The sequence below is a fragment of the Chrysochloris asiatica genome, unplaced genomic scaffold (assembly GCF_000296735.1).
Source record: "Chrysochloris asiatica unplaced genomic scaffold, ChrAsi1.0 scaffold00236, whole genome shotgun sequence".
In the NCBI taxonomy this organism is placed as follows: domain Eukaryota; kingdom Metazoa; phylum Chordata; class Mammalia; order Afrosoricida; family Chrysochloridae; genus Chrysochloris; species Chrysochloris asiatica.
Window position 1 is genome coordinate 4430232 of NW_006408754.1, and position 25251 is coordinate 4455482.

Genomic DNA, 25251 nt, shown 5'->3' on the forward strand with positions numbered 1-25251 from the left:
TATTCTACCTCTTCTATTAGTCAGTAGTGGATATTAAGCAAGTCACTTAAACTTCCCCAGACTCAACTTGTCCCACCATAAAGAGTAACCGTATCTGTCAACACTGCCTAGACTTGTAGAGCAGACATGATTACGTAGGTGAACGTGCTCTGAGAGCTGAGAGGTGTGATGTTACAATTAATCCATCATACATATTAAGTCATTACTTTCATGTTTCAGCCTTCATGGATAGAACTTTCTCTTTCTTAGTTTTCTGTGGCTTCGCTTTTAATCTTTTCTCCCCACCTCTTTTCATTTTTGTGACAAAAATGTTAAATAAAATATATTTGCTATTGTTGTTAAAAGCCACTGAGTGGGCTCTGACTAATAGCAACCCTATATAGGGTTTCCAAGGAGTGTCTGCTGGTGTTGAATGTCTGACCTTGTGGTTAGTAGTCCAGTGCTTATTCTACAGCGGCACTTTAGAACTACATATTTATTATTATTCACCAGGGTCGCTATGGGTCGGAACCGACTCAATGGCACTTAACAACAACAACAACATATATTGCCAAATGTTTTCTGATAAATATTTCTTTTACAGATAGTGATTCTTCAAATAATTATGTTACTGCTCAGTATTTTATTAAATTAATTCTTTTAAATCCTGTAAGCTTGCTTTTTAAAAAACATTACTCCATGTGTGAAATTACTAGTTATAAGCTCCAAATATATAATACAATGAGGACAAAAAGTTTATTTTTATTAAATCTTTGATGTAAGGAAGTATATGCAATTCAAATGACATACTTGCTCCATCATTTTACTATAAATCATACAGATGAAAACTGTAATGGAACTACACTGTTGTTGTTGTTTTCTGTCGAGTTGGTTCTGATTCATAGCGACCCTGTATATGGTTCTGAGGAGTGGCTGGTGAGCTTGAACTGCTGGTGAGCTTGAACTGCCATCCTTGCAGTTCAAACCAAGCTTGCAGTCCAGCACGTTAACTCACAGTGCCATACCAGTACTGAACTACAATTCACTGTTAATAGTCAATTAGCTATAATTATTCCAAAGTTATTTTTAACTTAAATTACCTTAATTAAAGCTATTTTTTTTAACCTAGAAGGGATAAATCTACCTGTTGAACACATGTGTATATATAGAAGGTAAGCACAAAAACCTATGTTATCATTACACTTTTACTACAAAAATAATGAATTAAAATGGGACGCAAGGCCAGAACCAAACCAGAATGTACCATTACATAGCAGAATGCCTTTGGCGGTATTCAAAGGTAACATAAGAAATACTCAACCACAGAGCATTCATGTGCACAGGGGATTTACATATTAAGCTGAGGCAGACAAATAGCCTTGCCTGCTGTCTGGAGGTGGAAAGTGACAAATGGAGGGGGAGGTGAAAATGGAAGAAGCAGACACATGCATCATTATTGTGTCCCAGTAAAAGGCACATGGCTGTGTTTGTCAGATGAACAGTCATTTGGACAAAGGTCAGCACTCTGTAACTTGACAAAAGACTTTGAAACAAACTGATTTACATATTTGTCAGGACAAAATTATCTCTTAGTCATTTCTGAGGTAGTTTTAATTTTCTAAGGAGAAAATCCCCATAATGAAAGATGTTGGATTGTACAGGTACCACCAGCACTTGGATTTCTTCTTTTTGTCAGGTGAGCCCCCAGCCCCCCATGTGGATCCACCTGATAAACTCTTTCACAGTCAGATATCACACGCTATGCTAAGAATCATTTAATAATTTTATTTGGTGAAAAATCAATGATACTGACAATGCTGTCTTCCCTATGAATGAGTTATTGCCAACACCAACTAGTTTTATAGCACAGTGTTACTAATGAAGCTAACTTTAAAAAACTTATGATGGAGAATATACTGAAGAAAACGTAAAGCAGTGACAATCACTGTATCGTAATCATTTTTCTTTTTCTTGTCACGCCTCTAACTTCTCTCTCAAATACTTTGTGAGAATTTCCTTGATGACAGATGTTAGTTAGCCACTGGAGATAGGAAAGCACATGAATTAGGCAAGAGTCTCTGCCTTCATATTGCTTACAACCCAGAATGTCACAAAAATATACTATTCATTTTCATGTGTACTCCATAAGCCTTACCTGGCTATGGCACAATAAACAGTTTTTCAAAGGATTCCTAAAAGGAAGAATTATGAACTAAAGAGCAAAGGATGAGAAAAAAGTCTGGGCCATGTGGAGCTAACTGGAAAATAATAATTGAGAGTTCATTTTAAGAGTCAATAATTCTATCTGTATTACATTGTTAACCTTGAAGACTGAAATTCAAATGTTCAGTATCAAAAAAATATTCATTAGTTCAATAAAATATACAATTAACTTCTATGTGCAGAAGTCTTAAGAATGTGGAAGACAAAAAAATAATGTGTAATCCCTGTCCTTGAGATTAAAGCTTAGATGGAGATGACAGAAATATTCTAAAAAACGCACACAGTCCACACAAAGCATTGTATGAACACCAAGTCAGCAGCAGACAGGAAGAGCCTGAGGGTGTAAGGATATCTATCTGTCCTTGAGACCTGGCATTTCATCAATCATTTGCTAAGATTCAGCTATAGAAGACAATTGTTGCTGAGTGCCGTTGAGTCAGTTCTGACTCACAGCGACCATGAATAGGGTTTTTAAGGAGCGTCTGGTGAGTTCGAACCGCCAACCTTGCAAGTTCAGACCAACCATGTGGTCTAGTTCTTATCATACAGCACCAAACCAGGACTCCAGAAGACAACAGAAAGGCTTAATCATTTGTTGTGAGGAGGTTTATTAAGTAAGAGATTGCTAAGAAGGTTGGCTTGGAGAGAAATATACTCTGAAGTCTATGGATAAATGAAGTAATCAGCAACCAGGTTAACCAAATGGGCAGAATCTATCCTCACAGAATTGAAAGGGCCAAGGAGGCATGTCCCATCCATCTAATCCCTAGAGTGAGGCTGTTCAAGCACAGTGTAGACCACTAGCATCTCCAGGGAGGGAGAACAGTTCATTTATCCTCCAAGGAGATCAATTACTATCTGCATGTCTTTCATCAATAACAGCTCTTGCTAAAATATGATTTTCAAAATATTTAAACATTTACAGCAAAAATTCACCTTATGGCTTTAGCTTTCATTCTTTTATTAAATTTATAACTGACTAGATAGTATAATTGAAGACTACTTTATAGATAAAATTTCTGACATAAACAAGGAGCTCAGTAAATGCTGACTCCCGTCTCTGGACTCCTACAACAATCATATTTTATTATCATAATAATAAGTCACTGTTACTCTATAATAGTATTAAATTCAACTCTTTGTCACAGTATTTTGCCTGCTTTGTATTTGACAATGACATTATTATGTCACAAGACAATACTCTATTTTGTTGATCTTTTAAAAGTAGTTTTCAACATTAAAGACTTTCCCAGATCATTATAAAAATATAAATTCAATCTAGAATTTAAATATCAATATTAAAGATATGCTTATCAATTGCTATATAATTCTTTGATTTTGTTTTTTAACTTGGTGGATAAACATATCTGAAAGTCCAGCAATATTTCTAGCCTTTACTAGAGTCTACATCTTTTACACAGAATGGAAGAGAATGATTAACCCTGGAGAAGTCCAGTAATAAAGGCAGTTGAGAATATGTGATTCTGTCTCTGGTTGAAATATATAAAATATCACCATGAAATGAAATTGTGCATGAAGGGTTATGTTATTTTTTTTAATTATCTGATTCTTATAAGAGAGATAACCCATAATTACTCCATACTCTGCAGGGGGTTAGTTGAACCCCTAGCATAATAAAGGCTGACACAGTTTGTACCTTTTCCCATTGACAAAAGTCACATTATACAACATTAGAAAATATTTTAGAAGTGGCAATACTTTTTAGTTATAGGACCTTTCCTTCACAAAAGTTTAAAAATTACAACTTAGATTAAAAGAATCAACAATACTAACTGATTTGAGTTGTTGAAGCTAGATATTTTTAATAAAGGGACATGAATTAGACTGTTTTATGTGTTAGAATGGTAAATTAGGTTTATGGTTGACAGAATAAAATTATTTTAAGCTGTAATTAACCTCCAAAACATTCATGATGAATCTTTTACACAAAGTCATTGCAATAGCAATTACACACATGAATGTATGACTTGACTAAGTGATCAGGGAATTGGTTGGCTGCATTCTTGTAGAAAAAAAAAACAAAAAACCGAATGCAAGGAAATGGGCTAAAGACACGGCTTTTAAAGTTAGCTGTAAAGATTAAGAATCATTTGATAACAGGTTTCATTCTTTGTTTTATATACAAAACAACTATTTTCTAAAGAGTACAATTGCATTCCTTAATTTGGGTAGTTATGAGAAAGTGAATTTAATTAGTTTGAACTAAAAAAAATCTAAATTTCAGAATTAAAAAAAAATTGTTACTTTTTAATAGACGGGTCTGGATGAGAAAGCATTATCTAGTAAGAGTCCTTTTGAAAATGTATTAATAGGAAAGAAAGATGTATAATTTACATGTTAAACGACTTTACAAAATTTTCAGAAAGTACAAATTGTTTACCGATATCCCTTTCAATGGCCACAAATTGACATCTGATGCCAAATACCAAAATAAGTTTTGAGACACAGAGACACAGTTTAAATTCTTGATTTATCACTCACTAACTGTGGTTGCTAAGAGTCGGAAATGGCTTCACGGAACTTAACAATAACAACTATGGGGCCTAACATTTATAAAAAGTCTTTTAATTTAATTTAAATATTTCAACATTAGTGTTTAACTAATAATTAGCAAATTACTAATAATTTCAGACTGATGTTTCTGAAAATCCAAGTTGTTTGTTCATTAAATCTACTTTGCTATAATCCTTTGATAAGCACTGGACTGTTAACCTTATAATTGACAATTCAAATCTACCAACTGTTCCATAGATGAAAGATGAGGCTTTCTACTCCCATAAAAATTTACAGCCTCAGGCACCCTATTGCTGCTGTTGTTAAATGCCATCGAGGTTCAGACTCACAGATACCTTGTATAGGGTTTCCAGGGAGCAGCTGGTGGATCTGAACTGCCAGTCTTAATGTGGTTAACAGTCCTGTATGTATCCAACAGTGCTACACCAGGATTTCTGGAAACCTTACACTGGGTTGCTATGAGTCAGAATCAACTGGATGGCAGTGGATTTGATTTTCGTATTAATCACATTGGCTAGTGCCAAGTTGCACAAAGCAATACATTTAGTTTTGTTGCATCTTGTGTTTCAAAGACTTATTTTACCTTTTAGTAGACATTCACTGTTGGCTAACAGTTCCTATTAAAAATAGCAAATAATGAGGTACAGAAATATCAAATACAAAAAGAATTTTTACTCTTCTTATCAAGAATAATAAAACTAGTATTTGTAATGCTTTTTATACTTTGCCTAATGTTTGCGCTGGACTGCAAAATCGGTTTGAACCACAAAGTTGGTGCTTCAAGCTCACCAGCCTCTCCTTGGAAAGCCTATACAGGTAACTATGGGTTGGAACCAACTGGAGGGCACTTAACAACATATGCATTTACATCCCTAACCACCACTCCGCGTGGGCAGGTATCTTTATGGCCATTTTCCAGATGTGGAAACTCAGGTCTGAGAAGGGGAAAGACTTAGTCTTAGGATATCATCTCTAAAGCTACAAACTGAGCTCCTTTGGTTAAACCACTTAATTTTTCTGGGCCTCAGTGCCCTCCCCTTTAGTACTTAGAAAACGTTATCTACCTCTGGGATTATTCTGAGAATTAAATACATAAGTGAAATACTTATAAAAGCACCCTGGATGCCATAAAGCAATATTCAAAACTAGATTATTATTATTTAAAAAATAAAAATATAGTAAAGTCCTGTTATCTAGAAAACAGAAATAGAAAAGATGTCAGAAACAAAAAAGATCTTAGATCCCAAATCTATTGCGTAACTACTCACGTCCCCAGGCGGTAGTGGCATTGATGATTAAGTCACATTCAAGAAACTCCCATTTAGAACGAGCCATTTTTGATCAGTTACTGAAAAGTAGTCAACACAGGAGAGAAATGCCAGCTGAGCTGCTGGTGAGCTCAAAAGACAGACCCATGAAAAAGCTAAAAAGAAGAATTAAAAATGACAAAATAGTGGGGAATAGTTTTATATAGAGACAAAAATCAAAATACACCTCAGCTGCTCACAAACTTTGCACCAAATTACAGATTATAAAAATGATTCTTGTTGGAAAAATATGGTTTTGACATTTTGATAGAAATTAGAAAGATGTTTGAAACCCTATAGGGAAAGTAAGGAAATCTATAACAAGTATTTCAGTAAAATTTCTAGGATAAACAGCTAAAATTAAAGGTGCTTAAAGAAAAGGTTTCATTTATCTGGAAATCACTTAAATGTAACACTGATTTTTTTCAGGGACACTGAATAAATGAGGTGCCACACTAGTTTAATAGCATGCCAGGTGTAACTGCATGCTTGCAAGCATACAAATGCTATCTCTGTGGCACACAATAGTTTACAAAGTTCTTCAGAGGTACAAGATAACAAACAGACCTGGAAACCATATGGACAGTCTGACTCTGTGCTTTAGGGTCACTAGGAGTTGGAATCCACAGGATGGCACACCCCATCCAGAGCACAAGCAGGCTCTCCTCTAAGACCTATGGCATCTTATTGCTAACATTCTTGCTATCCTTATCCTTATCTTCCTTGCTATACTTATCTTCCAGTCATCTAAAGTGAGTAATGTGACTCACAGTAACCTCATGTATAACACATCCTGGGCCATTCTCAGGATCTCTGGTTTATTTCAGCCCTTTGTTGTAGCTATGGTGTCAGCCTATCTCACTGAGGGTTTTCCTTTTCACTGATCCTGTACCAGAGTAACACTAAACAAACAAACAAACAAAAGGTGCTGTGGAGTTGGTGCTACACCAGATACGTCAGAGTAGAATTGCACCTTATAAGGTTTCCAATGGCTGTGATCATTCAGAAGTAGATCAGCAGGTCTTCCTTCTGTGGCATCATTTGGTTAAACAACTGATGGCTTAAGCACTTACATGACGATGTAGGGATAGTTATGTTGCTGTTGTTTTTGTTAGGTATCACTGAGTTGGTACTGATGCATAGCAACCCCGAGCACAACAGAACGAAACACTGTTTGTTCCTTGGCCAACTTCATAATCATTGCTACGTCTGAGCTCATCGCTTCTACCACTATGCCAATCCACCTCGTTGGGGGTCTTCCTCTTTTTCTCCGACCCTCCACTTTACCAAACATGATATCCTTCTCCAGTGCCTGGTCCCTCCTGATAACATGTCCTAAGTATGAGAGACGAAGTCTGGCCATCAAGTACTTTGGCTGTACTTCTTTCAACACAAATTGGTTTGTTCTTTTGGCAGTCCATGGTACTTTCAATATTCTCCTCCAACACCATAACTCAAATGTATCAATTGTTCTACAGCCTTCCTTATTCATACTGTCCAACTTTTGCATGCATATGGGGTTACTGAAAAACACCATAGCTTGGGTCAGGTGCACTTTAGTCCTCAAATTGACATCTTTGCTCTTCAACACTTTAAAGAGATCTTATGCAGCAGATTTGCCTAATGCAATATGTTGTTTGATTTCTTGACTGCTGCTTCCGTGACTGTTGACGGTTGATTCAAGCAAAATGAAGTCTTGGGCCACCTCCATCTTCTCTCCAATTATTTGGATGTTGTTTATTGCCTAGTTGTGAGGAGTTTTGTTTTCTTTACACTGAGGTGCAAGCCATACAGAAGACTGTGGTCTTTGATCTTTATCAGTAAGTATTTTAAGTCCTCTTCACTTTCAGCAAGTAAGGTTGTATCATCTGCATATTGCAGGTTGTTAATGAGTCTTCCTCTAATCCTGATGCCACATTTTGCTTCTTGGATTATTGCTCAGCATATAGATTGAGTAAGTATGGTGAAAGAATATAACCCTGGAACAGGCCTTTCCTAATTTGAAACAATTTGGTGTTCCCTTGTTATGTTCGAACAAGTGCCTCTTGGTCTATGTACAGGTTCCTCATGAGCACAATTGTGTTCTGGAATACTCATACTTCGCAATGTTTTCCATAGCTTATAATGTTGTTCTTAGGTGCTGTCAAGTACGTATAAAGATCCTACACACAACATATCAAAACACTGCCCAGTACTGAGCCATCATCACAATTGTTGCTACTCTTGGGCCCAGGCTACTACCATTGTGCCCATTTATCTCATTTCGTGGGGGGTAGGGAGGGCTTCCTTTTTTTACTAGCTTTTTACTTTATCAAGCAAGATGTCCTTCTCCAGGGACTGGTCCCTTCTGCTAACATGTCTAAAGTATGAGAGACCAAGTCTTGCTACTATCCTGATTCTAGGGACAATTTTGGCTGTACTCCCAGCACAGATTTAGTTTCCATTCTAATAGTCCATAGTGCTTTTTATGTTCTTCTCCAACACCATAACTCAGTTGCATCAATTCTTCTATGGTTTTCTTCACTGTCCAACTTTCACATGCAGATGAGGCTCCTGAAAGTAGCACAGATGTTGTTGTTGTTATTGTTAAGTCCATGGAGTCAGTTCCTACTCATAGCGACCCTGTACAGGATTTCTGAGGCTGTAAATCTTCATGGGAGCAGAAAGCCTCATCTTTCTCCCACGGAACAGCTGGTAGTTTCAAACTGCTGACCTTGTGGTTCACAGCCAGATTCATAACCACTACGCTACCAGAGCTCCTTACAGATGTTGTTAGCTGCCCTCAATTCAGTTCTAATGCATGATGTACTAAAACAGTGCTGGACGACTGTAGTTATAGAAGACGTGTAACTAAAGTTAATCTTTTCATTTCAGGAACAGATAATCCCAGGACCATCAAGAAGGAAGCATGAGATCCCTGCGCAAAAAAGCAGAGACTGTGGCAGAGGCGGTGGTATGGAGCGACAGAGCAGCTGCAGGCTCTAGTCCCATGGACTGAGAAAGGCTATGTGCCTATAGCCACGAGGCTGGCTGGCAGAATGTGCCCTTTGGATATTTAAATGAATATATATTTTTGTTTTATATGTTTACATCAAATATTTTTGCTCTGTTCATTTGTGAAATTGAAGATGTAAAATGGGAGCCCTAGGGAGGAAGTAGGATAACTGTTGTTGCAGGGAGGGGATTATAATCATTGAGATGAAACACAGTGTAAAATTCGTTGAATGTAAAATTGATACTCTTGTCGTAAACCTTCACCCAATTCACAATAAAAAGTTAAAAACAGAAAAAAAAAAAAAAAAGTGTTGAAGTCAACCAGGCATGTTCTACAATTCACTAAATCTATGACTGTTCAAGACAATAACCTCTTTAGCGCGTGTTGGAAATGCGGATTATAACTGACTTTACATGTTTATGTTTATATAAAAAATAAAGCACAGAACAGAGCAATCAACACATGAATTCTTTCTGCTTAGTTCCCCTCATCCTCAAAAACAAAAAAGACTTGTCAAAATGGTCTTCTGAAATTATCTTAACTTTCCAGCTCTTCTCCTCCTCTTGAAACCAACTGTCATCTAGTTGAAGGTCAAGATGCATGATCCTCTAAATTGATTGTCAATTAATTATAATCATTAGATTAACTGACAAGTGGATGGTTTCAGCCATCTCCTAGGCAAGAATGTAAAAACTCACATTTCTATACTTACAAGGGAGTATACCCATGAAATTATTAAAAGTAAAATTGCTTCTGTGCCTCAACAGACAAACACACATTCAGAAATCAGAACCTGTGAACATCTACAACACTGCACAAAGCAAGCCAGGCTGTGTGCTTAGGGTACTATTTTAAAACTCTATACAATTACTGCTCTCATAAGAGTTGTATTTCAAAATTTCTTCAGAGAACACAAAACTTTCATTCAACCATTTTTTTCAACAATGACAAATTTATATTGGTCAATAATTCAAGAAACTAAATAAAAATTCCAGAATGGGTGCTTCCTCTCAACACATGCACCAGTGTAAGATAATAGGGGGCGAGAAAAGGGTCAGAGGATATTTTCATGAGCTTACAGGTAAAAAGAATATTTTCTCAAAGCTGTATTGATTGGTACTTAAAATTTTCACAAACACTCCTCTTTTAAATACATGCTTCATTGGTTATCTTTATGTAAAAATAAAAGGAGAAAGGAGAAAGAAAAGCATTTCTCACTCAACTGATAATGGTAGGGTAGCTACTGATGAATATTCATGTAAGCATTCACATTCACATACACACACAATGCCGAAAGAATAGGATTTGTACCTAAATAATGTTTATAGTTTGGCGTTTCAAAATGACAAGGTTACACAACTAAAACAGAGTTTAAATATTACTGTTTGGCAGTGCCCAAAGGAAGAGACCACATTTTCACTGGCTTCTCGTCACATTGATGTCACTTAATGTACACTTGCTAATTGAAGTGACATCCCAATTAAGGCTGCAATATTAACACATGTCACCAGCAACAGTTAAGTGCCATCAAGTTGATTCTAACTCATAGTGATCTTGTATAGGATTTTCAAGGAGCAGCTGGTGGGTTTAAACCGCGACCCTGTGTTTGCAGTTCAGTGCTGACCCTATAGTGCCACACCAGGAGTCCAGCACCATTACCTGTACTTTAATATAATTTCAGAACCATCTACTAAATAAAAGAGAAACAACAAGTATTATAATGACTAGAAAGCAATTGTATGATAATTTTTTAAAGAGCTGAACTTTTCTACTTTGGACTAGAAATGAGGCACTGTTTTGCAACAGCAACTCTACACAAAGCAAGTCATGAGGTGGACCATCCAGTTATGGCCTCCACTTCCAGCAGATTGTGGGGTGCCACCTTAGCAGATTATATTATAGTAACACAATAGCAAATATTGCAAACTTGATTAAGTAATTAGTAAGGGATTTCCTGTATGAAAATAATTCTTCCTCTCAAAAGTGGCCACCTATTGGGTTTGTAAATTAGCAGCATTTAAGGAAAGGCAAACAATACTCTTGGGGCAGGTTGCATGTTATCCAAGAACAGCAATCCATAAACAAACTCAAGTGTTTAATTGTAGGAAGTTAATGTATTTCACTATAAAATTTCAGATAGTCGTTTTATTATACTATGTGAGCATGACTAGGAAAGACTATCGGGCTACTTAGTGGGTAAGTTTTACTGTTAATCAATTCTATTGAAACATTTAAAAACATGTAGATTACTGGAATTTATTTAAAAATTTCTGGATGTCCTATTTTTATTGCTAAGTGCTGCTGAGTTTGTCCCAACTTACAGTGACTGTGTACAGGGTTTCTATAGCTTTTCAAATCTCTGCTGGAGCAGAAAGCCTTATCTATCTCCCATGGAGCAGCAAACTTTGTGGTTTGCAGTCCAGTGCTTATTGTATGGCGCCACTGTACTCTCTACATAGTTAAAAATCCAGTATTTAACAACAGTCAATTCCTATAGCCCATGTCATAGTAACTATGCTAATCATGTATTCTGGGTTCGAATTTCCCTGAGCATTTAGTAAGAAAATTTTATGTTCCATGTTAGCTTGTTAAGCAACTTAATTACACCACAGAAATTACAGTGCTGTTCTTCCAAATACTGAGATGTCTAATAAAACATGTCACTTGAAACTCAATGAGTTGTACCCTGATGGGTCATTTCATCACAAAACTTAACCAAAATGTTTAGGTGACAGGGGTTTTATGAATTGAGAGATTTTTCACAAGTTGCAACACTGAAGAATTAATGTTAGAACTGTTCTTTTAAGTTTAACTATAATGGTGTTTCTTTGCTTTTCCCTAGTTGTTGTTGTTAAGTGTCACTGAGTTGGTTCAGACTCACAGCGACCCTGTATAGCGACCCTGTATAGCATTTCCTAGGACTGGCTGTTTTGTTTCAACTACTGACCTTGCTAATCCTACAGCGCCACACCAGAACGTCTACCCAGGGTTAAATCTACTACATGAGATATTTAAGTGCACCATGATCTCACACTAATTTTCGATTCAATTAGAAATAAAAAACCAGTTTGCAATTTTTGTAGAAATTTTGGAATTGATTATATCCCATCTCTCTGAATATTCTTCCTGTATGGAATTGCTTCTCACCAGCAACTTTTTATGCAGTGTTTACATGTATGCAGTACACCCTTTTCCACTGCCATTCAGTCATCTACTTGTTTTAAACATTCATGCTGTGCTACCTACAGGAGAGAAACAAGTCAAATCATATATCTTGATAATTGTGTGTATTACAAAAGAAAGAAAATGTTAGGGCTAGATGGGATGCAAATGCTTGTCCACTTCCTCTTTCTATTAATAACTAAGAAGAGAGAAAAAAAAAAGGAAGGAAGGAAGGAAGGAAGGAAGGAAGGAAGGAAGGAAGGAAGGAAGGACAAAAGCTGAGATTAGGCTTATGCCTAATCACAAAGCTACTTGGCATTAGATCAAGACTTTTTCCCAGGGACACAACTCCATTAACTTAAGTCATCTTTATCACTACATTCTCTGAAAGCAGAAGTTGGATCTCGGGAGAAATTTAAATAAGTTCACCAACAATTTCCTTAGGGTAATAGTAAAGAGGTGGAGATGCTAATTATCACTCATAATAAACTAATCCCTTACATCATTGGAGAGGTATTATCCAATGAGGAAAAAGTCTTGGTAATATAAGCTTTTGGTACTTCCACGAGCCATTTGTGGTGTAGATTTGAAATAGATAAATAGGGCCAAACAAGAGTTTTTTTGCTTTCACACTTCACACCTATTTATTATTCATTTACATTCTGCTCAACATTTAGCAGTTGCTTCCTACATACTGACGGGGTGTTACAAGGTTGAGTGCTCATAGCCACCATAATACCTAGTCACTGAAACCTACCTCCTTGGCCATGTCTGTGTATTTCTGCTTCTCCTTTGGATCAAGAACAGCCCACCAATCAGCTAGTATCTTGGTAGCACCTCGGTTATCAAGCCTGGGGTGTTCCTGTCGTACAAGGGAGCGATGACGTTTGCAAAATAAGAGAAATGCATTCATTGGTCTCCGGGCTCGCTGTTCTGGAAAGTCATCATCTTCAGTCTCACCAACATCTTGCTCTAGGCCATTGGCCCCAAGAAGTTGAACCTATTACCAACCAAGACAAAGAGGCAGATGTTTAATTCATCTTGGACAATTAAGCTTTAACTATTAGTCCTGGCTTACAAATTGCTTCCCCCCCCCCCTTTTTTTTTTCAGCTTCATTTATACCTTATAAATATGGGAAATAAAAAAAGATTAATTTTTCAGTCACCAAGGATGGTTGGTCACTACCTTATGATGTATCCTTCTGTTTACTTTGTATAGCAGCACATGCATACTTCCTTTATAACATATATTACATTATCTTATAATTGTTGAAATTTTTTTAAATTTCTTTTTAAATAATGAGGTCTTTGAGGACAAAGGTTTTGTTATTTACTATTACAACCACAGAGTTAAGCACTAGCACAACATTAGTACTTAACTAATTGTGGAATGGAGTCTTAGTGTGGTGCTATAGGATAAGCACTGGACTGCCAGTTCAAACCCACCAGCCACTCCTCAGAAACTCTATGCAGGGTTGCTACAGCTGGAACCAATTTACTGGCACCTAACAACGGTTGAATGAATGAGTGAACTCGGTATACAGACTTTCAGTATTTCTAATAGTAACAACAATATTAATGTAATTCTGTCTTTCACCTATTCAGAATTACTTTTCTATAGCTAACAACATAAAAAGATAATTAAAAGTGAATATAAACTACTGTTTCTGCATACTTCAAAAGTGAAGCTCTTCCTGTAAAAATAAAGTACATAGTTAACATAAGCGTATGAAAGAAGAATTACATTTTAAATCTCCAAGCTTTCAAATATTAAACTTTCTTTTCTAGGGAAGTGCTAGGTGATAAGAATAAACTCACCTAGGCTTAACCCTTCAACATCAGTTTTGAATCCTCCCTTTGCCTAAACACTTCATTCCATCAGTCATCAAGGTCAGCTGACTTCTTGCTAAGTTTTGCTTTGTTCATCTCATCTGCTCATTTCTCATTGTCACTGCCTTAGTATCAGTCTGGCCTCTAAGCTTAGTCTTCCTGCCTTTAATCTTCTCTACAGTAATTCTTGCACATTACTGCCAGAATAAATTTCTTATAGCACATCTCTGATCACAGATCTTAGAACATTTTGCATTGTTTAATACCTTCTAAAGCTAAAAAGTGATTTTATGATGCTTCTTGGGAACAGTGCAAACACATCAGGGATTATTATTGGAAGTGAACACTACGTATCTATTTTCCTCATTGCATATATAAAATCATTAGCAATGAATTGCATTTTCAAGAGATATTTACTTAGTATTCTGAAATTGACTCAGAAGCTAAGAAGGAAACATCCAAAATTAAAAATCTATTATGTAAGTTGAGGAAGTAATTTATATTTTCCTTTCTGAAAAAAGTATTTCTTTTGATTCAGTTACTAACTTAGATGATTCAAGTCAAGAGCTTGAATCAAGAGATAAAGAAGAAAAGATACTGGACCATGAGCTCACTGTATTGAGGGGAAGGGGGAGAATGACCTGCAAGCTATATAAACTAAAAAAGTGTGATAACTACAACAAGGAACCAGTGTGACAATGAAGAATTGGTGGAGGGGAAAAAAAATCACAGGAAAGTTTCCCTAGAGAAGGTGTTGTTTCAGCTTAAGTTTGAAAGATGAATCAGAATGTGACAAGCAGTCAATGGAGAGAATTGGGAATTAGCAGGGATTAAAGTTCACTGGTTTATTTGAACAACTGAGTGTGGTTCAATAGCACTGGTATGTAAAGTGAAGAGAGAGGGATTTGGGAGATGAGTTTATAGAAAACAGGCTAAGAACTACTTAATGCAGAATGTGCTCTGCCATGTCAAAGGCCATACACTGAATCCTGGCAAGTGATGGTTTCAGACTTTATGAATCAATTGAAAATGTAGGGGGATTAGCATAGGTTATCAATTTTGCTAAACATCTGCATTAATAAATCTTCACATAATATTACAATTATTTTAATGAATTAATTCACCAAAACGGTAAATACAAAAATACATGGAAAATGAACAAATAAGATAAATGACAGAAACCAGTTAAAGTTAATTCCAGTTGTCCAGGCAAGAAAAAACCACAGCAGAATTAAGGCAATATTAATGAGAATGGAGAAGTAGGAACAAAGACAATGTTTATTTATAAAGTAGAACTTGAAGTTAATAGTATTTAACTGGATCTGAAAGTTGGAACAGGAAGCGTGATTCTAGAACAGAATACTTATTCTCAAAACAGAATACTTATTCTCAAATAAGAGAAATAAGATCTGGTGAAGAACAGAAAGATTAGTGCTGGGCAGGCTGAATGTGATGTGGTTTCGGGGCATATTGGAGTTCCTGGGTGGTGGAAACAATTAATATTCTTGGATGTTAACTGAAAGGTTGGAAGCTTGAGTCTGCCTACTCAGAGGCCTCACAATCTACTTCAGAAAAATCAGCCATCGAAAACCTTATGGAACATGGTTCTACTCTGAACACATGGGGTTGCCAAGAGTTAAAACTGATTAGACAGCAACTGGCAGGATACCACTCTGGCCTAGACATTATTCTCAGTGATGGGATTAGAGCAGTGAGTTCACAAATTCCTGCCCTCATGAAGCAGAGGATAAGCACATTGGCCTTACATTTTTGACATGATCCCTTGGCTGCTTTGTTGAAAACAGATCATAGAGAGGCAAGGCTAGAGCATGGAGACAAGCAGAACATGATAATATAAGTTAGGAATCATGATAGTTTGGTTCAATGTCGCAACAGTATAGTTAAGGAGACAAACTGAAAAGGTACTATTTTGAATGTATAATTGACTTAATTGCTGATGGATGGAGGTGAAAGACTTGTGTGAAAGAAAGTGATGCACGACTGCAATTGGAATGTTAGCGCTGTCATTTACTACAAAAAGGATGATGCAAGAGGATGAGGACGGTGGGAGACAAAAGCTTAGTTGTTTTTTGATTGCAAAAATATAGATAACACATCAATTGCTATTTCAACAGTTTTCATGGGTACAATTCAGTTAGACCAATTATATTTATGATGCTGTGCAACATCATTAATATAAATGGTATTGGTGAATACCCATTGCCAAATTTTTCATTACCATAAACAGACAAGCAGAGTTTTTAACACACTAAATTTGAGGTTTCTGTTACATTATCTAAGTGAATATGTCAAGTATATATACAGCCAGATACACAGATTTGGAGTTTAGGAAAAATGTCTAGGATGGAGCCATCAATCAAGATGAAATACCCCAAACCAAGCCCACTGCTGTCAAGTCGGTTCTGACCTCAGTGACCTTATAGGATAAAGTATTATTGCTCCTTTGGGTTTCTGAGACAGTAAATCTTTACAGGAGCAGACAGGTTCATTTTTCTCCCAAGGAGAAACTGGTAGATTTGAGCCATTTTCACTGGTTATTCGCCCAACACTTATTACCCTGTGCCACCAGGCTCCTTTAAATTAAGACTGTTGTTGCAGTTAAGTACATATTAATTGGTTATGACTCATAGCATTGTGATATAGGGTTTTCAGAGAAGCAGCTGGTGGGTTTGAACCCCTAACTTTGTGGTTAGCAATGCAGTGCTTATCTTACAGATAAACACCAGGACTCCAAATGAACACTGCTATTGTTGTTAATGCCAACGTGTCAGTTTTGACTCCTAAAGACCCTGTATAGGATGACCAAGGAGCCAGATTACCAAGGAGCCACTGGTGGTCTTGAACTGCCGACCTTGTGGTATGTAGCCAAATGCTTATATTACAGCGCATAAAACATCAGCATTTGAGGCTAAATAAGTGAAATGCTTCAACAGCTGAAAGAAACTAGGAAGGAAGACTTGGCATGGTAGGAATAGAACCAGGAGCGAGGACTGTCATAGAAACAGGAGACAGTCTTAAAAACCAAGTGATTAATACATTATAAATGTGTCAGAGCAATCAGGGCAAGTATTAACTTGGTAATTTCCTTTATAGGAAGAGTAACACTTATACTCTGAGATAGGAAAGGAGGAGGAAAAACTTATGAGGTAGTGTGGTAAGTCTTTGTGTAGGTGAACAAAAAAGCTGAAGAAGTTCATATCTGATGGCTTTTCCCTTATCTATTTTAAAGAGGTGACATGATCACTAGTGAGAAAGATCATACAGGAATTCAGACAGGACATCTGAGTAACTGGAAAAATGTTTTTAATTTTTTCTGAGACAGTTGGGAGGAGCTTATCAAACCAAGAAAAGACTGACATTGGATAGCTAAAGGCTTGGAGAATATAAAAAGCACACATTTGTAAAAATTTGTGTTAATTTATTCTTTCATTTAGCAAATACCTATGTGCCAGGTACCATTCGAGGTTCTGGGAAAACACGAGAGGTCAAGAGAGATAAGAAGGATTTTCCTTTAATTGTTCTCATATTCTAGTCTGGGAAGAATTAAGAAGTAAATAGCTAAATATATGGTAAACACTGGTTAGTGTTAGGACGGAAATCCTTTGACATGGACTGAGTTGGATGTGGGGACATTACAGAGATGGTTAGGCCCAGACCCTCTGGGGGCATGAGAGACCAATGGGGGAGCTCTTGTGCTCCAATTTGAATGAGGAGGAGGAGGAGCCAGCCATGCCAAGAATTGGAAGAATGTATGACTTTGTAAAGTCACATGCTTGGTAGTGCAACTTTCTAAACAGAGCTGGTTACTCAAGTATGAAATCAGACAAGGGAACTTGGAAGATTGGTATGTGAAGGCAGCCAGATGCTAAGCAGGCCACAGACAGGAAGACTAACAGAGCAATTCTGAGGCTGTCTATGGTGGCGGCCTACATGTTAAGTTGTTGTTAAGTGTCATTTGAGTCGGTTCCAATCCATAGCGACCCTGTATAAGATTTCCAAGGAGCAGCTGTTGAGCTTGAACTGCTGACCTTGCAGTTCAAAGTGACTTTGCAGTCACTTTTCCAGCGCATTAGACCACAGGGTCACACCAGGACTCCAGGACTGCATTAGAAGCAAAGAAAGAGTCTAAAGGATCAAAAGGGTTTCTGTCAAGTGAGCACATTAAATTTTCTAAGTACCTCCATCTCTACAACTTTTTAATTTACTCACAAATCATGAACTGACTGACAGAAACCATTATTTAAGAAGTACTTACTTTAATCTAAATCATTATGAGGTACAGATAAGAATAACCAATAATTTGAACTAAAATGTAAATTAAGTAGTTAAACATGATTCATATTACATAGAAATTTAGAAATACATCTCTCTGATCATATATATTCACTGTCTAGCATGTAGTAAGTATACAAAGAAACATTCACATTCTATCATAAAGAGACGACTTACCTTATCAATATCCTCCTCTTCGTCTTCCTCTTCCTCCTCTTCTGAAAAGTCAAGAAGTTTCTTTGCTAGCAATGGATGCCACTGAAGACACTTGCGTTTTGGTCGTTTTCCAGCCCCTTCTCCTTCTGCTGAATGATCTTTATTTCTATTACTGCCTTTCATTACTGTGACCTGTGGTGGGGAAAAATAAAGGAGAAACAGAGAGAAATCAAAGTAAACTTGATTAACATTAGTTTATTTAACTCCCTTAGCTTTAATTGGATTATAGTTTTAATGACTAAACTATCTACCAGCTCAGGCATTTACAGGATTCAGTGAGAATCTTAAGTATATAATCAAACATTCATTTTAGTGGCCTAAATTGAGCTAATAAAATTTGCCTTTTATGAAATATATTTCCTTCCACTTTGTAACTTCAGATCTTAAAATCCAAATTAAGTTTGAGGGTAATTGCAAGTTACCTTCACCTTTTCATATTTACTTAGGGCAGTGTTTCTCAAATTTTCTAGTAGAGAAGCGTAAAAAATGTTTTCTAAGGGTGCAGGTGCTGACAGAAGTGGTCTCCATATGTAAAAAAGAAGGCTCCTATTTTACCACAACAACTTACAGTAATTTGCATTCTCCACTCTGAAATCTGTGCTCATAATATTAATAAAATCAATGTAAGGATCAATGTTTCAGATTTAGAATAAACCTATTTCGTAAGATGACACACATTTTTTTCCTTCTTCTTAGGAGTCAGCTGAGTGCATCCTCCAGGATGAGAACACACTAGAGGTCACTTGGGGGAGTGACACCCTCTGTCCTCCTCTGTGACATACAAAATCTCAAATGTCCTCAGGTCTCATCATTACATGTGTATAACAGTTTGGTAAAATCATTTGCTCTGTAGATTTTTTACCCCCCTACTAAATGGGAGTTCTGGTGTGGCACAGTAGGATGAGAACTGGACTGTTAACTGCAAGGTCAGTAGTTTAAACCCACCAGCTAGCTGTTCCTTGGAAACCCTACACAGGGTTGCTATGAATCAGAACTGACTTGACAGCACTTAACAACAATAATGGGTGACTAAAGTCTCAGCGTGACGCTATAGGAGAAACACTGGAATGCTAACCACAAGATCAACAGTTAAAACCCACTAGAGGCTTCTTGGAAACCCTATACAGGGTCCCTATGAGTTGGAAGGACTTGACTGCACTTAAACAACAAGTAATTGGGAAAAACAAACAAAAGCCAGGAGATGCATATTCATAAGGAAAAAATATTTTTTAGAAGCCCTCAAAATCTGAATTATTTTTATTGGCTTAAAAATGATTTTCTTGATAATAAAAGTAACACATTTTCATATTACTAAAGTGAAAAAGTCTAGAAGGTTATAAGCTAGAAAGAGACTTGCCTCTCTATCACATACAGCTTCTGCACAAAGGTAACCACAAATGTCAGTTTCTTCCATGATTTCTCACAATTTTTTTTCTGATCTATTTCTCATTCATTTATTCATTAATTTGAAGTCTATTAACATATAAATTACTGTTTATATACACCACTATTTATACATACCACTGGACCAATAAATAATATGATAAACAGAGAAAAGACTGAAGTTTTCAAAGACTTCATTTTGCTTAGATTCACTATCAACACTCATGGAAGCAGCAGTCAAGATATCAAACACTATTGCATTAAGCAAATCTGCGGCACAAGACCTCTTTAACGTGTTCATGAGATGTCAGTTTGAGGACTAAGGTATGCCTGACCAAGCCATGGTATTAGTAGCTTCATGTGCATGTAAAAGTTGGACAGTGATTAAGGAAGACTGTTGAAGAACTGATGCATTTGAGTAATGATGTTGGAAATTAATATTAAAAGTACCACGGACTCCTAGAACAAACATATCTGTGTTGAAAGAAATACAGCCATCCAAACCATAGGCTCTGAGGATCAGACTTTGGTCACCTAGCAGACATAGCAAACTGGCCCTCATCTGATTATTCAGTATGCTTGCTAGTAATCTCATACATGAGCCCTGGATATCCACAGATAAATGTAAAAACCTTCCCTAGAAGCCGAGACGGTAAAGTCCAAAAAGGCAAAGTTTTTCCACCACCCTCCCCCCCCAAAAAAAAGCTAAAGAGGATAGAGAGAAACACTGTTAACTGTGGTATATGGAGGGGATTATAATCAATGTAATGAAACAAGTTATATGAATGGTTGAATGTGAAACTGATGTTGCGCCCTGAAAACTTTCACTCAATCCACAATAAAAACCTTAAATTAAAAAAAAAAAAAAAGTGGAAAAAATAAAATAAAAATAAATAATAATAATAAAAAAAAATGTCATGAAAGGAAAGGATTGAAATATTAAAAAAAAAAAAAAAGAAGGAAAGAAATACAGCCAGAATGTTTCTTATTAGTTAGGATGGTGAGACTTTGTCTCTTATATATCAGACACATTAAAAGGAGGGACCAGACCCTGGAGAATGACATTATATTAGGTAAAGTGGAGGGTCCACAAAAAACAGGAAGACCCCAATGAGATGCATTGGTATAGTGGCAGTAGCAATGGGCTCAAAATTAACAACGATTGTGAGGATGGTGCAAGACAGGGCAGTGTTTCATTCTGTTGTGGGTAAGGTCACTAAGACTCAGTAACACACCACAACAACAGATTCATGTAAAAATTCAAACAATGCAGTTAAATACCATTAATTTCAATGCTTCACATGGTTGCTGAAATCACTGGGTATTTGGGGTCAGTACATACCCAGTGTACATATGTACATTATTCCAGCTGTTTGGAAAGTCATACTATTAAACTTTTAATGCCACTGGGATCCACAAACATTTGCATTTTCAAGCAAAATTCAGTTCTCAAGTCTTTGAAACAATATGCCATAAGCACATTTATCCTTCTACATTAATTATTTTTGAATTTGAAATCATATTTGTCTACCTCACTCCAAAATTAAAAAAAATATACTTATATATACTCATTAATGTTTCCGCCTACTAGTTGCATGATCTATTTTTAACAAATTAAGTATTTTATCAACCTGGAGTCCATTCTGATAGTATGAATGAAGTAGGGATCTAGTTTATTCTTCCTTTCCAATTAGCTAGTCAACTGTCTCTGTTTTTATTGTTAAGTGCTGTCGAGTCAGTTCTAACACACTGACCCTGTATAGAGTTTCTGAGAAGCACCTGGTGAGCTTGAACCACAGACCTTGTAGTTCAAATGACTTTACAACAACAACAAAAGTTGAGCCAACTGACTAAACATGGCCCTTAAAATACTGTCTTCTCTCTAGGCCAATATACTTGTATCATTCACATTTAAAAAATAATGATTAAATGCGAACGTACCAGAATTTATTCAATCATTTTACTATTGGTGGACATTTGGATGATTTCATATACTGTATTTAAAAATGCACATTTTAATAAAATCTTCCTTTTGATAAAAATTTTTATTAATTTACTAAAAGCCATGCTGTTGTTGTTGCTGTTAAGTGCCATCAAGTTGGGGCTGACTCAGAGACCCTGTATAGGGTTTCCAAGGAGCAGCTGGTGAGTCTGAACTGCTGACCAGCGCCACACCAGGAATCCATTAAAAGCCATAATCTACTTAAAAAAGAAAGGAGAGTAGTTAGTTTTTTGTTTAAAGGAAAAAAATAAACAACAACACATGTTCCTAAGGATTTTTTTCTTAGCAAGGAACTTTTGCTAAATATTTGAAGCAATTACATGACTCATATATCTATCTCAAAAGTACATGAAATTATTGAAAACTAAATGGAAATAGGTATCCGGTATGATCTTAATAAAAGTACAAATATTTCTTGTAAACGGATAGACCATTTAACAACTCCCATTCTATCTACAGGCAAAACCTGGCACAGGCAAACCAATTTCCAAAAATACCAATGCTCTCACACAGAGAAGATGAAATGGTTATTGTCATGGCTTATTAATCACTTCAGGATGTGTTTCTTGAATGGCAATTAAACTTGTATTGGGAGCCTAATATTTTCTGGTAAGACCATTTTTAAACAGTACAAGAAATCAATGGGAAACTGTAAGCTAGGCAGCTGTTTTTAAACAGGAGGAGGACAACGTCATTGCCAGTGCTCAGGGACAAATACATCATTTCACTCCAAGTATTTTTACTATACCATTTAATAATGTGAGAGTGTGCTTATATGTGTGTATAGTTTATACATGTATAATTATAACATTCAAACAAAAATAGAAGATCAAGAATCAAATTAATGTGTGGGAAATATGGTTTGGGGGTTCTAAAAAATCATGTTTACCCTAACTACTCTAATTCTTCCCATGTTGCTGATATACAATTTCAGATATTATGTTATTTCTGATACTCCCCAAATTAATCTCCTCCCCCTGTAATACACTATAAAAATTTTGCACTGCTCATTCACTTACTACACTTTCTCCTTCATTACAATTAATTGTGCACATCATACCACTCTTACAAGGCCATTTCCTTGATGGCCAATCCTTTTTCATCTTTGTATGCTCAAAAGCATCCAGGCATACCCGAACATCAAAATCTTTTGTGAAAGATGGGTATTACATTGATCCATATAAACCCCTCTACCTTGGAGCCCTAAGGAGCTCTGGTAGTGTAGTGGCTACAAATCGGGCTGTGAACCGCAAGGTCAGCAGTTCAAAACTACTAGCTGTTCCACAGGAGTAAGATGAGGCTTTCTGCTCCTGTAAAGTTTTACATCCTCGGAACCCTGTACAGGGTCACTATGAGTCGGAACCGACTCCATGGCACACAACAACAATCCTGGAGTCCTGGTGTGGCACTGTAGAATAAGCACTGGCCCACAAGTCAGTTTGAAGCCATTCCTTGGAAACCATATACAGGGTCGCTATGAGTCAGAACCGACTCGAACAGCACTTAGCAACAAGGCAATAAGTCACTATTTTTATACATCAGAGTGTCTTCAAAATTAATCAAACAACCTCTCTCACCTCTCCTACACCGAATACAGGTACTGGAGAAAAAGCGGTGATGACATTTGTGCTTAACTCTGATATAAAGGCCCCAGTGACACAAGAACCACAACCACCTGGTGTGGGAGAAATAAGGCTGAAAACTCCTAGGACCATGCCTGGAATAAATTAGGCATGGAATAAATATTTCTAGTATGCAAGAAAGATGAATAAATAAGTAAATTAGAAATAGTGTATCAGGGACAAAAAAGTCAAGAAAAAAGTATGACTGATCTAATAGCTATAAAATATCTCAAACTATAAACTTTTGTTGTTTTAGGTCCCATCAAGTCAGTACTGACTCATAGCGACCCTATGTACAGCAGAACGAAACACTGCCTGATCCTGGGCCAACCTCACTACTGTTGCCATGCTTGAGTCCATCGATGCTGCCACTTGGCCAATCCATCTTGTTGGGGGTCTTCCTCTTTTTCTCTGACCCTCCACCTTACCAAACATGATATCCTTCTCTGGCGACTGGTCCCTACTGACAATATATCCGAAGTATGAGAGATGAAGTTTGGCCACCTTGGAATCCAAGGAGCACTCTGGCTGCACTTCTTCCAAAATAGATCTATTGGTTCTTTTGGCCGCGCATGGCACTTTCAATATTCTCCTCCAACACCATAACTCAAAAGCAACAATTCTTCTATGGTCTTCCTTATTCACCATCCAGCTTTCACATGCATAGGAGGTTACTGAAAATACCATGGCTTGGGTCAGGCGCACCTCAGTCCTCAAGCTGACATCTTTGCTCTTCAACACTTTAAAAAGGTCTTGTGCAACAGATTTGCCTAATGCAATACGTCATTTGATTTTTTGACTGCTGCTTCCGTGAGTGATTGCTCCAAGAAGAATGAAGCCCTTGACAACGTTAATCTTTTTTGCATTGATAAGAATGTTGTTTATTGGTCCAGTGGTGAGGATTTTTGTTTTCTTTACATTGAGATGTAAACTATAAAGTAGAAGATTAATAATTTATACCTGCCTTACGGAAATCCTAAGGAGCTCTGGTAGCTTAGTGGTTACGAAATCGGGCTGCAAACCGCAAGATCAGTAGTTTGAAACTACCAGCTGCTCCGCGGGAGAAAAAGGAGGCTTTCTGCTCCCATAAAAATGTACAGCCTCGAAAACCCTGTTCAGGGTCGCTATGGGTCGGAACCGACTCGACGGCACTTAACAACAACAACAATGGAAATCCTATACAGGGTCACTATGAGTCAGAACTTAGTCAACGGCAGTTAACAACAATTATCCTTAAATTCCCTATGGAAGCAAAGATAGCAAAAATTTGAGACAGCTTTATCACTGATCTCATTTCTACAGAGTAAAGAAAAAATAAACCAACTTAATAGAAGACCAAACTAGGAATTATTTTGCAACCAAAACCCTCACATATTTAAAGTTTAGTTTCTTGTTCTTCAATAAGAACAAATCAAGCTAACAATTAAATTGTAATAAGTGAAGCAATGTTGTTGTTGTTGTTAAGTGCTGTTGAATCAATTTTGACCCATAGTGACCCTGTGTAGGGTTTCCAAGGAGCAGCTGGTGAGCTTGAACCACCGGCCTTGCAGTTAAAACAACTTTGCAGTCTGATGCATTAGCTCACAGTGCCACACCAGGACACTAAATGAAGCAATGTTGTTGTTAAGTGCCATCGAGTCGGTTCCGACCCATAGCGATCCTGTACAGGGTTTCCGAGGGTGTAAATCTTTATGGGAGTAGAAA

General features: G+C 36.8%; 1 protein-coding gene across 2 annotated transcripts in view; it reads right to left on the reverse strand.

The window, feature by feature from the left end:
- Positions 1 to 25251, reverse strand: part of BBX (bobby sox homolog (Drosophila)) — a 351342-nt gene that overhangs the window by 91253 nt on the left and 234838 nt on the right. For both annotated transcript variants that reach the window (XM_006873315.1, XM_006873314.1), the window contains exons 4-5: positions 18502 to 18672; positions 12959 to 13201 (exon numbers count right to left, since the gene is read on the reverse strand). In XM_006873315.1, coding sequence (XP_006873377.1) covers positions 12959 to 13201; positions 18502 to 18663 — 405 coding nt within the window. In that variant the 5' untranslated portion in view covers positions 18664 to 18672. The remainder of the gene's footprint in view (positions 1 to 12958; positions 13202 to 18501; positions 18673 to 25251) is intronic.